At 36.5% G+C, this 18,715-nt stretch overlaps 1 protein-coding gene across 1 annotated transcript; it reads right to left on the reverse strand.

Moving 5' to 3' along the window:
• Positions 1–4,658: 4,658 nt before the first annotated feature.
• LOC125669634 (multiple epidermal growth factor-like domains protein 6) lies at positions 4,659–18,715 on the reverse strand. The gene is made up of 5 exons (XM_048904310.2): positions 18,173–18,715; positions 14,228–16,106; positions 9,360–12,251; positions 8,972–9,135; positions 4,659–5,471 (listed from the first exon to the last, which is right to left on the reverse strand). The coding sequence occupies exons 1-5, from the start codon at positions 18,231–18,233 to the stop codon at positions 5,449–5,451; spliced, it is 5,019 nt and encodes a 1,672-aa protein (XP_048760267.2). The 5' UTR covers positions 18,234–18,715; the 3' UTR covers positions 4,659–5,448.

Genomic DNA, 18,715 nt, shown 5'->3' on the forward strand with positions numbered 1-18,715 from the left:
CTTCTTGAATTCTAATTAGTCCCCCACCGACGAAGTCGAAGGGGACTTTAGGTTTGCGCTCCGTTTGTCTTTCTGGCTGTCAGTGCAGTAAATCAGTTTTCCACACTTTTTTTCTCTGTTCTTGCAGATGTGTATTTGATACTTGGTACATTGCTTTGCCGATCAAGAATTTGGCTTTGGTCCGTTGGTTGTTTACTAAGTTATGGCTCTTGGACTTAGAAAAAAATACACAAGTTATCAGTTTTCCGCACATTTTTTCTCTGTTTTTTGCAGATATTCATTTGATATTTGGTACATTGCTTTGCCATAACAAGTTAGAAGATCAAGATCGAAATAACATGAGTTATCACTTTTCCGGACATTTTTTTTGTTCTTGCAGATATTCATTTGATATTTGGTACATTGCTTTGCCATAATGAATTACAGATCAAGTTTGAAATTTCGTCTCGGTCCATTGATTTTTCACCAAGTTATGACCCTTGGACTTAAAGATAGCGTGAATTATCAGATTCCGGACTGGGGTTTTTGTTGTGCTTATAGATGTTCATTTGATATTTGGTACATTGCTTTGCCATAACATGTTACAGATCAAATTTTAATTTTGTGATTTTTTTTACTGAGTGACGGTTCTTGGACAAATTATCAGTTTTTTTGTTCAATTTATAAATGGTGCATTTTTAGTTTGTTTGTACGAAGTTGATAAGAACTAGTGGGGTTAAATCCACACCAGCTTAAAGTTTACATCCAAGTTTCTGATTTCTTTAGATAAGAGCACTACACTCATTAAAACTTCTAATATATCAAGTAAAGCCTTTTTAAAAAGCTTGCCGCCTTTAGCAGCAACTCTATAGAGCGAAGTTGAATTATGTCCCTTGTCTTCATTTTTGAATTGAGCTAAAATAAATAATCTCACGGACATCATGCCTACAAAGCTGTGTCCTAAAACGTGGGTGACAAAAGGCGCGAAACTTGTACAAGAGTGAATTCATCAAAATTCTAAGTTAAATTGAATAAAAATTCTTGTGATTCAACGTTACTTCACAGACATAAATACCATTTCATATATATATATATATATATATATATATATATATATAGTGATTATTTAGTGCTTTATATATATATATATATATATATATATATATATATATAGGGCTCACGGCGGGTGTGATCGGTCGACAAGAGATGCTTACTCCTCCTAGGCACCTGATTCCACCTCTGGTGTGTCCAAGGGTCCATGTTTGCCCAACTCTCTATTTTGTATTGCTTATAGGCGTTATGAGATTGATCACTGTTCGTTATCTTCACCTTTCATTTGTTTAATAAGTGCCAATGAATTTGAATGAATTAAACTTATATATAAAGTGTCTGGTAATGTATGCATAATAAATATTATATTGTATGAGTTTTTTATGCTTAAAATTACTACATAGAATGATAGTGTATATCTATAAGATGTTTTCACAAAAGAAATTTGATAGAAACTGGCAGTAACAAAATAAAATCGCGAATTTTCAAATCCAAACAATATACAATCAATCAATCAAATCCAACTTGGCCAATATTCACCAAAAGAAGTTCAATAACTCCTTTATTATATAGCTGAACTATATTTCTGTTGTTTCATGTTGATGATTTATTCATTTTCTCTTCAAGTTAGAAACTAAAGCATTATTGGCACTGATATAAATGCGTGCCATTTCACAGTTACGCGGTTTTCAACGTTCATCCAAATGCATGTGTTAATGCATGTGAAATGTTTTAGATTGTAAATAATATTTACTGGTCCTTAATTAACTGAAAATCAGTGATGAAATATTACAAGAGTGAATTGATACTTAATACTGATAAACTATCGAAACCGCCTACCAGAGCTTACCAATCGATATAGGAATGAAAGTATTGAGCAGAGATATACATACAATATGTAAATTTCTAGGTGTTACGTGGTTGGTAAATCATGAGTGAAATTATTTGGAATAGAAAGAAATATCATAGAAGTTTAAATTAATTGTCGGGATGAAAATTATCGCACCAAATTGAGAAATGACCGAGTAAATTACCGTTGTAGGGATGCGTTTGAAATGAAGGATGTAATTCACCGCAGATCGATTTGTGTTGTAAAAAGGTACAAATATATAAAAGCAACAGGACTGTATATAAAAAGTATTAGCACTTGGAATGAACTTTCAAATATTGGAGGCCATTTGACTAAAATCAATATAGTTAATTAGTGAGAGGAATAAAGGTTTACATTGAGGTATGTGGGAAATGATACTCATTCCTCGTCAGCTGATCCGATCTTCCTTTACAACTAAAGCGTGCAATAACAATAACGTGCACTCGGAACGTTTCGGTCCCAATATGTCATGAATTAGGAACGTTTTATTACTAAAAATCATTAGTCACTTAATAAACAACAAGAGATGTTTGTAAAACACATATCCCCCCCCCCCCATGGTGCAAAATTGAAAAGGGTTATACACACACACATCATTTAATTGATAGTAGTATCATCAATTCAAAATATTGAGCAGACAATATCTTCCTATGTCAAGAGTGAATTGACCATGTGACCTAAATAACAATATGGGTCATCTACTCCTTATGCTGTACCAGTGTACCAAGTTTGGTGTCAATCAAGCAAACAATTCTTAAAATATAGGAAACAAGATATTACTATGTCCACTTCAACAATTGACTTTTGACCTCAAAATCAATATGGGTCGTCTTCTCCTGAAAATGTACCAGTGTACTAAGTTTGATGTCCGTCAAGCAAAAAGGTTATCAAGATATTGAGTGGACAGTATATTAATATGTTCAGTTTGACCTTTGACCATGTGACCTCAAAATCAATAGGAGTCATCTCCTCCTGAATATACACCACTGTACTTAGTTTGATGTCTGTCAAGCAAAGGGTTCTCAAGATATTGAGCGGACAGTATATTCCTATGTCTAGTTTGACCCTTGACCTTTGACCATGTGACCTCAAATCAATAGGGATCATCTTCTCCCGAAGATGTACCAGTGTACCAAGTTTGATGTCTGTCAAGCAAAGGGTTCTCTAGACATTGAATGGTCAGTATATTCCTATGCCCAGTTTGACCCTTGACCTTTGACCATGTGACCTCAAAATCAATAGGGGTCATCTACTCCTTAGGATGTACCAGTGTGCTAAGTTTGATGTCTTTCAAGCAAAGGGTTCTCAAGATATTGAGCGGACATTATATTCCTATGTCCAGAGTAGATTGACCCTTGACCTTTGACCTTTTGACCTGAAAAACAATAGGGATCCTCTTCTACTCATAACTAACCCACATATGAAATATCATTATCATCAAGTGAATGGTTCTCAAGATATTGAGCGGACAACACGTGGTCTACAGACCGACCGACCGACCGACAGACAGACAGACCGACCGACAGGTGCAAAACAATATGCCCCCTCTTTTTCAAAGGGGGGCATAAAAATATCGAACATGGCCCGATATTTATTTTTTTATGTCACGGAAAAATTATATTACTGGTGAAATCATTTGATTGTAGCCGTTAGTTAGTAAATTGAGAGCAAAATGTGTGAGCGTCACTTTTTGTCAGTGTTAAATTACCTTCTCAGCTCTAAGGGCTTGGCAAAGAAACGATTGATCCCTATTTAAACCACTACCACCTCTGTCGCAGCCTTTAGCTGAGCGCTCTTTTCAACGCCCCATGACGCCAGAGAGTTTTAAAGTGTTTAGATGAAAAAGTAAAGATGAACAGTGTACAATTGCAATCTCATAAATCCCATAAGAAATACAAACATAAAGATTTGGGCAAACACGGACCTCTGGACACACCAGAGGTGAGATCAAGTGCCCATGAGAATTAAGCATCCTCTGTTGATCGAACACACCTGCCGTGACCCCTTGATATGATAAACGGAGTTATTCGTAGTCAAAATCAGTATGTAACGAACGGCCTAACAATTGGAATGAAAAACGTCAGGCAATATTCGACCTAACGACAGGTTGTATTTGCAAATAAAATTATATAACGACCATAGAATTTGCGAAATGCTGACTTCAAATGAGACTGTTGATATCCCTTTAACATCAACATATTTGTCAGTAGATTGCACCGATTCAAAAAATGATCACACACAGAACATGCTCTCATGTATCGACTCAATTGAGAAATATAGGTGATAATAGAATATTACTACATAAACATGGGAAGTTGACGATGGCAAAGATTTACGGACAGGTGAATTAGAGAGAAATCGTTCGTGGTATCCAAGTTAATCAGAGGATGGCGGTAAATTTTAGAAAATACACTGTAGCATAATATGTGTTTTTGTTGCTACTTTTTCCTAGTCTGTATCTTTCCCTGTTTATATGATCAAAAACACAAGATACATCTATCTTAAAGTTAAATCTGATTTGACACTAAATATATTGATAAATACCCAGTATACCTAACATATCTAGCAAGTTTTTATTTTTGATCATGTTCTGGCACCATGGCGATTTGTGACATTGTACAACTACATGTACTTTTATTTTATCTAAGATGTCTAATTTGAATGATGCAGTAAATATTTTCGCATACATTTTTGGGTTCTTGTATGTTCAAATAAATTGCAATCTCTAGTAATGCAATAAAGTATTCACCAAACTGTATTGCGTTTCATCGAGGCACTCTCTTCTTTATTGAAGTCTAATTAAGGTATTAAATTGTAGAAGGCAATAAGTTAAGCACTCATAATAATCATTACATAAAATAAAATAAAAATGTATATATTGTTCAGTTCATATCATACATGGTTGACAAGAAAGACTAAAAAAAACTCGAAAGCACAAGAAAATACTGGATCATACACCACAATTACATACATATGCACATAGTAATGACTTTTAAAGTACATGACTAGCAATTATAAGTATCGTATCATACTACAGTAAAGTAAGTACCAAATAAAGTATATAATACTTCACTACAAGAGTATACAAAATATGTTCATGAATAATCTTAAAACGTTAATATCAAGTTCACATTGAAGCTCAGTCTTTCAAACATTTACGAAAGTTTCACACAGATCATTTCCCTTCCATGCTTTCGAAAGCTGACGAGGAGTTACTAATGAATAAATTACAGTATTGAGATCACATGACGAGATGACGATTATAATACAATGAATCAAGTGGGGAAGTAAAGAATGAACAGTATAAGTACTTCGGCATCGTTAGAATCACCATGATGATGGCACATTGTGGTGAACACAAGTATCGTTATAAAGCTGTACGTGACTCCTCAATATGAGATCTTAGTCAGTTAGAACACACTACAATAATGAAGATCCCTCAGGATGTTTAGGCTTGGAGTATTATCAAGTTGTGAGTACCATTCAATGCAGCTATTCAGGTCAATAGTAGGATTTCTCCATATGGATTTGTTTAGATGTCAATATAATTAGTCCTCTAATAGATAACGATCTGAAATAATAAAAACATGAAAAACTAACAACTCAATATCACCACTGTCTTTCTTTATGCTAGAAAAACCTACCTTTTGGATTCCACGTTACATAAAAGAGTCCACATGTGCAATATGGCTTAGGGGTTTAACATGTAGTTTAACGTTTTTTTACAATATGGCTTAGGGGTTTAACATGTAGTTTAACGTCTTTTTACAATATGGCTTAGGGGTGTAACATGTAGTTTAACGTCTTTTTACAATATGGATTAGGGGTTTAACATGTAGTTTAACGTTTTTTTACATTAAAAATCACAACAAAATAAAGGAAATGTGTACTACATACAAATATGTAACTTCGAATAGAATGTGGATCAAACGAAAAGACTGATGATTCTTATTGGTGAGGTTATCATACTTCCAGAGATACAATGCATGTACATACATACTAAAAAGGAACAAATATAAAAAAAAAAAGGGGGGGGGTGAAGGTAAGGAACAGAGATCAATCAAAAGACATATACAAAATCGAGAACAGGGCAAACACAAACCCTTCAAATTCCCCCTGGTGACCGATTAAACCCGTAGTGAGTTCTATATCTTGATCAGGCAAACGGAGTAATCCGTATTCAAAATCAGAATGAAAAGAACGGTGTAACAATTATGACAACCATAAAATTCGCAAACTGCTAACTTTAAAGGAGAGTGTTGAACCCTCTGTAACATCGTAACTGAAGGTATGAATGATCTAGAGGGTCGTGGGACATGCCCCTTTCATATCTTCTTTACAAATCAGCAAATTTGTGCATTCTGAAGCTTCTCTATAAAAATATTTTTGTTTTCAAATATTTTCAGATGAAATGACAAGCAAAAATGACATAATTTCAGGGCCGTAAATTACATGGAGGCGGAGGAGGCAGCTGCCTCCTCCAACTTTTGAGCCAAAAAAAATTAAAATTTAAAGTTCATTAGAATTTATGTTGTTTCCAATAACTAAGAACATGATACCTCCCTTAAAAAGCATTCCAAATCTTTCTTTTAGAATGAGTTAGTCAAGTAACATCTTAGAAGGCCCTAGAATCAAGGATTTTGCACGAAACGTGTTCAGTGTGCACAAAATGTGCTCAGAGTCTGGGGGCCTGGGCGGCCCACAGACCCCCGCCTAATTTCCTGCCTCCTCCAAATTGAAGGTTAATTTACGGCCCTGAATTTACATTTATAAAAACTTTGTATACCTATTAAAGCATGAAAAACAAAACTTAATTCTAAAGTATTTTACATATATGAACATTCAGTAGGACAAAATATGAAAAAATGTCTAAAACGTAAGGTAAGTTCATTGTAAGTCACATTGCTTTGAATTCTGGAGAAGCCCTGAAAATGTTTATATAGAGTCTCCCGGGGTCTCTGAAAGAAAGGGCCGACGTGTATTCAAACTCTGTTTATATCAAGTTATTATATCCGATATAATTCATAACTTCATGTATATACAGCTTGGTATATTAAATTATGAATGCATATCAAACTATGCTCTGTCAACAAAAGGAGTGTGTACCCCTTAAATTCCCCACTGATATTTGTCAGTTACCTGTCTCGGTTTAGATATTGATCATACGCACAACATGCTCACGCGTATCGAATCAGTTGGGATATATAAACATCGTATTCATCGTAGATAGCTGCTATTTCAATAGAGATGGAACACTGAAATTTTCATATCTTGTGATCAGTCATACACAAATTACTTTCTTAAACATCTCTGAAATTGATATTAAAATCATGCTGGAGTTCCTCGTTGACAATATCTGCGTGACCTTTGGTGACCAAGTCTTCCAATAATCTATTGGAATTCCCATCAAATTATGTTTCTTTACTAGATTACCCATTTTTATATTTTTATGAAGCAGAATTTACTTTTCAAAGGAAAACATCCCTCTCGGAGGTCTTCCAAATAATAAAGACAATAATCAATACGATAATTTAGCCCCACCTTGAAAACAAAACCCCACCCCTGGGAATATGGAATTTACAGTTTTGGTATTTGATTACAAGATATGAACAATTCTGAGTTATAACTTATTAAAACAGCTGTCTATGATGTAAGAAAGCCTAGTTTTTAATTCATCGAGATGAATGGTTGTGTAGAGTGTTCAAAAGTCACACGTTTGATCACTGTTCGTTATCTTCACCTTTCATGCTTTTGATTTTGGGAGCAGTTTTGTGATTTCAAATTTACTAAAACGTTCTTAGGAATTTTTGAGAATGAACATTTGATTTACACCACGTATGGAATATGTTGTAGCACATCGAATATGTTGTGGCATAGTACAAAATATTGCATATAATCAGATTTTGACATTTAACACCCATAACAAATGCTGATCTCGATAAAATGAATTTGTAATTTAGAAAAAAAATAATCATTATACATTTAGTTTCTAGAATTGATCTCATGGGTCTAACATTTCCATAGAATATGACGGTACACACTGGAAATTGACAGATCATTCAGAACAAATCATGGTCACAAAAGAAAGTCATTCCAATTGCTGTCTTAGAAAACCATAGGGGAATTTGAAAAGAATACTAATTTTCACCATCAACCAAGGTACGTCAATAATCATCAATTGCGTCAAGACATACTCATATACCTTGGTCATACTCAAATTCAATTTGATTAAATGCTTGAGATTTAGAGTTTTTCCAACACAGAACTTTACAAATACTTTGTGTCCTATCATCCAAATATGAATAATTGGATCAACCTCAACACATATACCTTTGATCCTAGTCAAACTCTGGGTATGGATATGAGCCTCTACATTTGCTCTGTTACAAAGGCATGCCTTGCAAGAAGAGTTGTACGTTTTCTATCTCACTTTATAAAGAGAGAAAAGGTATACCAGGAAAGCCTGGATGCTATTTTGCTTGTGGATACCATGGGATCGTTAAATTTGGGACTAAACTTTTGTGGGTACCTCGAAAACGAAATACAAAATTTATATAATGCTTTAATGTAGGGAAACCATATCCATGAAATTAAATCCCAACGAAACTATAAAATCTTGACAATGAACGAAAAGTGGCTCTCATGAATTTAAATGATTCCACAGTATAGCCCCAAGTTCGAAATTCATAAGAAAATGCGACCGAGAACAGAATGCAATACTATGATATCATTAGATTCCATGGGCGATTCAATTTTTGTGGATTTCGAATTTCAAACCACAACGAAATACGGCATTTATATTCTGTGTCAATGTACATATATCATATCCATGAAATTACATTATAAAGAAACTGGAAAATATGGTAATCCACAAACATTGGCCCCCGTGGATTTAGACTACTCAAAGTATTCTACATTGATAAAATCAAGTTTTTGGTTGTTGTAATTTTAAAATGATTATGGAAGACGAAGTGTTAACTCTGTCCCCATATCTATGAATTTGTCCCCTATAGACTTTGTGGAACTATGATTTGACGAAAAGAGAGAAACGTTTCCATGTTTGGTACAAACCTGTTACGTTGAGTGGTTGCGTTACATTGTATAAACCGTTAGAAAACATCTGGTCTGGTTTCCTGGTAACTGCTGCTTTGTTTCCAAGGAGTGGGTTTGTTGACAACGGGGCATTTGTTCTGGACATTTTAATAATGACGTCCTCGCTGTGTTTTCCCTTTCGCCTTCAATAAAATAAAAAATAACTTTATTATCAACTGATTATGACAGTTATATTAATCATGGCAATGACAATGTAATTGTCATATTGTAACCAATTTTGCAAGGATTTTACTATCTATGTCTTTTTTGCCTAAAAGAGTATTTGACATGTCAAAGTTGGATATTTTTAAATATATGTCAACGTTTAGCATAAAAGATTTCTCCTAAAGTAAATTACATATTTTACCTTACATAGCAAGAGCAGATGACACAGATAACGAGAAGTGTGATGAATCCAATTACGGACATGGTTACTATGATCATCATCTGCATACTTCTCTGAGTAAGAGCTGAGCTACAAATCGGTGGCCGATACCCTACTTTGCATCCATTGTGACAGTGTCCATTCCTACGACAGGAAAAAGCATCATGACAATTTAAACTACAGTTTTTGTCACACAATTCTCCAAACTTCCCCGGAATGCAATCCACACAGAGTCCAGTTGTCTTGTTACAGATGGAGTCTTTGCAGTTTTGAAGACAGGATTCCGAGCAATTTTCTCCGTACTTTCCTGGAACACAAATTTGGCAGCCACCATTGTGTCTGTGACAAATTTCACAAAACTTGGGACATCTAAAGTCACACAAGTCTTTATAATAGCCTTTGGCACACTCGATACACCTACTAGAATCGTCGCATCCGAGTTCACCACATGGACCATTACAATCACATTTCTCTCCAAACCAACCTTTCGTGCATTGTAAGCAGCTTCCTTTGTTTCTTTCACATTTCATATTATCGCAATTTTTTGGACAGCCATCCAAGCACTTCTTGCCATAATATCCACGTAAACAATTTCGACAAGTACCATCTTCCGAGCAATTATTTTCATCGCAATATCCAGTACAGGCACACGTGACACCAAACCAGCCTTCCTTGCAGGCTATACATTTTCCACTCTTACGATCACATCCATTTGCACAATTTTGGGGACATTTATCTTTACATAAAGTGCCATACCAACCGATGGCGCAGTCGTCACAAATACCTGAATCATTGCATTTACTTTCATAGCAATTACCTTTGCACTGACACGTATTACCATACCAGTCCTTTTTACAAGATATACATGAGGCATTTCTTAAACAAAAACTATCTTTGCAATTTTGAGGACAATGTTCCAAACAGTTTGCACCAGAAAAACCAGTACCACAGGCGTAACAAATTCCGGTAGTGTTACAGCCTCCCGAACTACATTGTCCTGTGCATGTACATTCATTTCCAAAAAATCCTTCTTGGCATTTGTGGCAGAATCCAGTAGTTCGGTTACACCCCGAGCTATGACAATTCAGTGGACATTTCTGTAAACATTTAGTACCATAATATCCGGGTTTACAAGTAAAACAAGTTCCATCAACATCACATCCAGCTTCTGAGCAATGTCCAGAACATGAGCAAGTTTCACCAAACCACATAGACTTGCATTTTAAACATTTTCCACTCTTACGATCACATCCATTTGCACAATTTTGGGGACATTTATCTTTACATAAAGTGCCATACCAACCGATGGCGCAGTCGTCACAAATACCTGAATCATTGCATTTACTTTCATAGCAATTACCTTTGCACTGACACGTATTACCATACCAGTCCTTTTTACAAGATATACATGAGGCATTTCTTAAACAAAAACTATCTTTGCAATTTTGAGGACAATGTTCCAAACAGTTTGCACCAGAAAAACCAGTACCACAGGCGTAACAAATTCCGGTAGTGTTACAGCCTCCCGAACTACATTGTCCTGTGCATGTACATTCATTTCCAAAAAACCCTTCTTGGCATTTGTGGCAGAATCCAGTAGTTCGGTTACACCCCGAGCTATGACAATTCAGTGGACATTTCTGTAAACATTTAGTACCATAATATCCGGGTTTACAAGTAAAACAAGTTCCATCAACATCACATCCAGCTTTTGAGCAATGTCCAGAACATGAGCAAGTTTCACCAAACCACATAGACTTGCATTTTAAACATTTTCCAGACGTGCGATCGCAGCCGTTTTCGCAATGTTCTGGGCAACTTGTATTGCAATATGATCCGTGCCACCCAACCATACAACTATTGCAAATGCTATTTATGTCACATAGACCGTTCATACAATATCCATAACATTCACATTTCTCCCCATGCCATCCAAGTTCACAGGCATTGCATAACCCATTTCGAGTACAGACAGATTTTTCACAATGATCTGGACAAACCTCTATACAATGGTCTCCAAAATACCCATCAGCACAGGCAATACAACGACCTTTGTTGTCGCAACCATTATCCCCACAGAGACCAGTACACATACATCTACCTCCATAGAAACCATTTTGGCATTCAGTGCATAATCCGGAATCCCGCATACACCCTTTGGAATTACAATTCTCCGGGCAAGGAGATCTGCAGTCACTACCAAACCACCCTGGCTTGCATGTTTCACATGTTTTATCTGATTTGCATATATCAGAGTTGCAGTGCCCAATGCACTCACAGGTGGAACCTGACCAGCTAGGTTTACAAGAAGTGCAGTGACCAGTTTGTCTGTTGCAGGAAACCTCAGCACAATTTTGGGGGCACCTTTTGTCACATCGCTCTCCGTACAAATTGGCTTCACACTCGTTACACCTTCCTACCTTATCACAACCACTTTTTCCACACTGCCCCGTGCAAGAACATTTCGATCCAAACCAGCCCTTCTTACACTGAACACAATCTCCAGTTGAACGGTTGCACCCTAGATAATTACAATTGGCAGAGCATTTTTGAGTACATTTCCCTCCAAAATATCCACTCGCACATTCCTTACAAGTTCCGGTATTGTAGTCACACTCTGTTGCCCCACACATCCCAGTACATAAACATTGATCTCCGTATCTTCCTGCTACACATTTTGAACATGTTCCAGTTATTCTATCACAAATATCACCATCGCAGTACTTTGAACATCTTCTCTTACAATAATATCCATATAAACCTTCTGGACAGGATTCACATGTCCCAGTATCTCTTTTGCATGATCCCGAGCAACTTTGGGGGCAATGTGACGAACAATCTTCCCCATGATATCCAATTTTACAATCAATACAGCTGAAAGAAAAAGTAACATATTAAGGATCCCGTAAATATTCTTAGAGAACAAAATAGTGTATCCATTAAAGTCACTTTAAAAGTCATACATGAGACCATTTTCATCATAGGGTACCAGGTATATTTTGCCAAAATAAAATTACTAAAATATCCCACTATAAATTCTGAACAAGAGTCCCACAAGTCTTATCGGTCACCTGAGAATTAATTGAAAGTATAACTAGTCCCAAAAGCTAAAAAAAAATCTATAATTTTCGAAGCTAAAATGTAACATTTTGCAGCAGTACATGTTTAAAGCAAGATGTGTTCTTAAAACACAAATGCCCCGAAATTGTCCATAGTGATGAAAGACTTTACATGATATATGTTATATCAACACTATATGACTATTTGGAACCGCCCTAGAGTCAGAACCCTTGGGTTGCAACATTCACAACTTCGGTACATCTCTTTCTGCTTTACCTAGATATGCATTCACTTTTTACACAGTATCAGAATTTTTTTTTTTTAAAAAGTCTTTAAAATGACAAAATCAATAATCACTCACCGTCGCAAACCACGATTTATTGTTTCCATTCTATTCCACAAATACGGAATGTAAAGGACACAATAACACGTGGCTTGCGATGATGATCATCACCATAATTTTGGTCCCAAACTGGAACAAAAAACCCTTCTCCTGTGATCATGAATTTTACAATTTTTGTAAAGGACTACCTTCTTCTAAGTATCAATTTAGTTTCAATTTAGTATCGATAATATTAGAGATGTTATTTAGATTTTTTTTACGCAATAAACACTATATGCCAAGTTTGACCCTGCCCTGGTGTCTTTTTGGCAGTTTTTGCCCCAGCCCGAAGGCCCTGGGGGTTCATGAGTTCTGGAATTTACAATTTATGTCCCCTTTGTCCCAAAAATGCTTCATACTAAATTTGTAAAAACTAAATGGAATAGTAATTATCAAGAAAAAGTTTAAAATGTTCAATTGTTAACGCAAGACGGACAACGTACGACGACGGTACAGTTTGCGTCACTTTGGCAACTCTTATATACAAATTAGTGATGGCTTAGGACGATTCATTTCTAATACATAAATATCTGCCTGATTAAAAAAACTATCTTCTCAGAATGTTGCGAGCGAATATCCTAGTACCAAAACATTAGTTATAAGATAATAATGGTAGCAGAAGGGGACTCAGAAAAAATTCACAGTACGTGTATTTCCTCTGCCGTGTGTGGGTATATACTCAATTTGTTTGATTGTTCGAGTCATTGCGTATAACAACTGGCCGCTATGCAATGCAATGATATTGTAATTGCATCAATATCCTGGTACGTAGCAATGGAGGGGGAGGGGCACTTCGTTTCACATGCGTACTTTTTCCTTTATTATCACACACAACGCTTGTCATTTTTACATGTAAACATCAATTTATTAGCTGCTCACTTTCTATAGTAGTATTAAATAGTAGTGAAAATGCAAGGTTGAACCGATAAAGTGAACCCCTGTAGTGAGTATATTGATGAATACCCCTCCCCCATTTTGGGGTTTGGGTAGAACTAATTTTCTTACTAAGAATTTTCAGAAAAATATGAACGGGACAACTTTTATCTTTGTTTGCCCCTCCCCCTTCCAAAGAAAAGGACGTTTACTGCCTGAACGCATTATATCTGATACATTTAGTGTGCTTATTTACTGAAAAGTTGCCCAAGTTAACGCAGAAAGCAAGATATCGTTGGTCATACTAAATGTCAAAACTGTGACGGAATCGGAGACAAAATAATAGTTCCTATATTCCCTATTGACTTAATATTTAGTAAATCTTTCAGTGAGACTTAAGTGTCGCTTTATTTTCTTGCTTAGTTTATAATTAAACGATACACTGCCTAGAATTTTTCAATAGGCGGTGAAGAAAGGTTTCTTAGATGCTACTATTAAAACTAAAGAAGTTTTTATACAGATATATATCACAAACCTCCCATTGTTTGAACAATTGCCCTCGTAGCAGTAACCAGTACACGAGCAATTCTTTCCAGATCGTTCTGGAATACACTCCAAGCAATCTCCTGTTTTGATGTTGCATGCTGAATCTTTGCAATTCTTTGAGCATCTTTTATCACACGTATTTCCATAAAAACCAACTCCACAGTCTATACAAGTCCCTGTTTCTCTGTTGCAAATACTGTTCAGACAGTTGTTTGGACAAGGATCGGTACACTTTGAGCCAAACCACCCCTGATCACACTTGGTGCAAATACCAGATTTCAGATCGCAACCATGATCACTGCAGTGACCACTGCAGACGCACTGTCTCTCCTCCACGTACCACCCTGGACTACATCTCTTGCAGGTATTGTCATACCGATTACATCCAGAACCATCACAGTTCTGTGGACACCTGCTAGTACAGTCATCACCGTGGTAACCATTCTCACATTCATGACAAAGACCCGTTGAAGCTTCACAGCCACCATCTCCGCACATTCCTGTACAATGGCATTGCTTTCCATACCAGTCTGGCTGGCATCTATAGCAGTGTCCTGTGGTTCTATTGCAACCACCGTCACAGTTCTTTGGACATTCAATATTACAATCGTCGCCGTATTGTCCATGGGCACATTTAACACATATTCCATTGGTATTACATTGGTTCTTTTCCAAACACTTGCCTTTGCATTGACAGCGGTCTCCTGTCCAGCCATCTGTGCAGGTGAAACAGGTTCCCGTTTCTTTTGAACAGTTTTGAAACAAACAGTTTTTAGGACATCTATTTTCACAAAAAGAACCATAATAACTTGATAAACACGCATGACAAACACCACTGACTTTGTTGCAACGCCCAGCATCACACCCTTCTGCACATTTTCTATCGCAGTGTTGTCCGAAATATCCAGATCTGCAGCTTACACAGAACCCACTTAATCTATCGCACACTCCCCCAACACAATTCATGGAACAGTTTAAGGTACACAACGAACCGTAAAATCCATCTTTACAACTTATACAGAGGCCATTTACGTCACATCCATCGTCGTCCGCACTTCCAGAGGTCAAACAGTATCCTTTGCAGGAACATTTTTCTCCAAACCAACCATCCGCACAGCGAATACATTTTCCGGTTTGCCTCGCACACCCCACGTTACTGTTGCAGTTGGTTGGGCATTTGGTAAGGCATTGTTCGCCATAGAAACCTTTTTTACAATTGTTACATTTCTTACTTTCGCTGTTACATCCGGTTTCATCACACATATAATCTTTGCTGTCACAATTGCAATTACTTCCATACCAACCTGGCGTGCATCCATTTTCGCAAGTTCCTGTGATATTATTGCAATGCCGAATGTGTTTTCGATAATAGGAATCATAGCTAGATACGCAGTTATTTCCGCATTCTTCTTCGCAGGTTTCGCCTATCCATCCCGGTTCACACCCAAGTGAACATTTGCCATTGTTTGGGTCACAAGGTCGGACTTTTTTGATAAAGTTTTCCTCACATCCGATGCTACACTGCTTATCGCACTTATCGCCGTAATATCCTCTTCCTACATCACATCCTGACAAACACACGCCCGTCACTCGGTTACAATGTTTTCCAAATTGTCCCTCCTTGTTACCGTATACACACCCTCTGCCGCAATCCAGGTTGCAAGTTTCTCCATATGTTCCGGCCTCGCAAAAATAACACCTACCAGTCTGCTTGTCGCAGTATTTGGCGGCGGTTCCAGCAATGGTGTGTAAGAGGCAATGTCTGTTGCATTCTTCGTTACATTGGTCGCCATACCAACCCCCTATACACGTGCGACAAACACCGGTAGACGAATCACAGTCTTCGCATAGGATCGAGCATGCGGTTTCTGGAGAGAAAAAAAACTTAAAATAGAATTTTAAGTAGATATTATTTTCATGAATTAAACAAGAACTGGAAGTCTTGTATTGTGAGTATCTCTCACATACAAATATATTATTGTAGCACCATCTTTGTGGCAATATCTAAGCAATCTGCATGCAGTTAAAGTTATAAACCTTAGACAACTGTGTAACAAAAACAAATCTAAAAAATTTACTATCAAAATATTGAGATCACATATAAAATCTCTCTCGACCTATACATGAACCCACAATCCATGATAGACTTCGAGTCGCTGAAAGCGATCTTAAAATAAAATTTATTGAGTTTTAAATAGATATCATATTAATTCCACTACAATTTTTTGCATTTCACGTGAACCAAGTTTTCAAAACAGCGCTTTTCATACATAAAACAATATTGATAAACACTACTTTCGCACTAATGAACAAGGTTGCAACATTTCCTGAACGCTATATTGGGTGACATTAATGTATTTGATCTGTGAATAATTAATAAGGACCTGCATGTTGTGTGAATTTATATGTCCCATTCTCAAATTTCCTTGTAAATGAAAAAAACGGAAGGAAGGGAGGGTTAATGAAAATAGTGAAGGAAAGGCGTATATTTTCATACGTCCTGTATTCAATTAGCACATGTTGTCAAATTTGAGTGAATCTCCCAAGTCCCTCGATTTAAGGAAGCGTGAACACAAATTATATACAAAAATGTTGTGAAGAGACAAATGTGGTTTTTGATATTAAAAATATAGCTATGTGTGTGTAACTGAAACAAACACGTCCAATAACATTGTATCAGTACAGAGATCGAATCCATGACTCATCGTATGACATTGTAGATTGTTTCGCTGATAAAAAAAAAAAGAGATTACAGTTTATATTTACATTGAATTTGTATGTAATAAATTCTATGGTTTAAATACATGCAGCTGTAGTTGTTTCTAACATTTCAAACTTCCTTGAAAATCTTTTTAATTCAATTTCTTTTCTCATTTATTACAAGTTTCGTGCATAAGTATGCCTTTACACCTGTTCGTTAAATTCCACTGTGGTATCGCGTTCCATATAGCGAAATTTCATACAGATGTGGTTTTTATTTGAGAATGACCACGCGAAGGTAAAAACGTGCCAGCCACATTTTACACCCTGGGATTACAAGGATGTCTTTATTTCGAGGGTTTGATATATAGGTCTCTTGGTGGAGTCGGCATGAATCAGTGTTTATCAAGAGCATTCCAAAAGACTTACACTTTTATGATTTTAAAAGACACACCTAGATTTAATATACATGCATATAATTCCTATCGCCTATTAAACGTCAGCAATCTGTACATTCTTATGAAGTTGGGCGATATCAAAATCTTCCAAATCAAATAATGTTTCACTGTGTCCAATATCTTATAGTATGTTCAATTAAATTTTCTGTGACCACTGTATACAAATGTATCTAAAGGGGGGAAAAACACAAAAAATTTGGCGATCTTTGAAAAGAAAACTTGGTAACTTGGACCGTTTTGGGTATTACCGTATATAATATGGTTCGTCACATTTACGTTAATGGTTTATTTAAATTCCTCACGCAATTTAAACATACACGCTTCGTTTAATTTTATCAATGGGTTATTTGTTCTTCAGTGACAACCATAGTGGTCTAAAAGATTTTATTTACAATGAAAAGAAGAGGTATAATGATTTTCTCAAGTGTCATCATGATGTATCTTTAGGGCATGGTACACGGTAAATACGATAATCAGCTGATTACAGTTTCCGGTAAGATCGATTGTTATTCTATGGTGCCACCTCTGGATAACCGCCCGATGATGACCCCTTCCCCGGTGAATACCAGCAGCCACCAATGTATTCACTTGACACAAGTTCAAACACAGTACAATGCACTAAACCAAAACAAGAGCTAAAATATGAGATGTGATCGTCAGCTCCATGTATACATACATTATACATGTAATGTACATACATGTACATAAGAGAGAGAGAGAGAGAGAGAGAGAGAGAGAGAGAGAGAGAGAGAGAATTTCTATGGGGGGATACATACCACATCCTCCCAGGCATGTCGCCAGAATGAGAGTAACTATAAGGCAAGGGCCCGAATCCATCTGTCGTCGATGTAACAGTTCCACGCAGCCATTTATGATTCAGTCTCAGAAATTGATTGTATTTTTGTGATCATTAATGATGAGAATTTTTTCCCTGTTGTAACTAGGGATATCCGTTCGACTGTAATACTTGGTACGCGTTCAAAGTCCCCTTCCTCTCTCACATGGGCAGTATGATTTCACAGACAGCTGCTTTATAAAACCGGTGTGTCATCGATTTTACACACACAAATATAAACACACGTTGTTTTTCTTTTTTACACACAACGTATAAACGCACCTGTAAACACCGAATCGTCGACCGTGCACTTCCGATGTTCATTCATAACTTTGCCTTTGGTGTAGTTTAATGTCTACACATGCAGTAAATAAATTCTGCTGATCATTGCACCCTACACCTTGAAACAGTCGGCCTAGGTATTGAACAAAGAATGATCAAGTCCTGTGACCCCCTGAATAGCAGACTTCCGTCTGAGATCAAT

This window comes from Ostrea edulis, chromosome 4 (genome assembly GCF_947568905.1).
Source record: "Ostrea edulis chromosome 4, xbOstEdul1.1, whole genome shotgun sequence".
Lineage (NCBI taxonomy): Eukaryota > Metazoa > Mollusca > Bivalvia > Ostreida > Ostreidae > Ostrea > Ostrea edulis.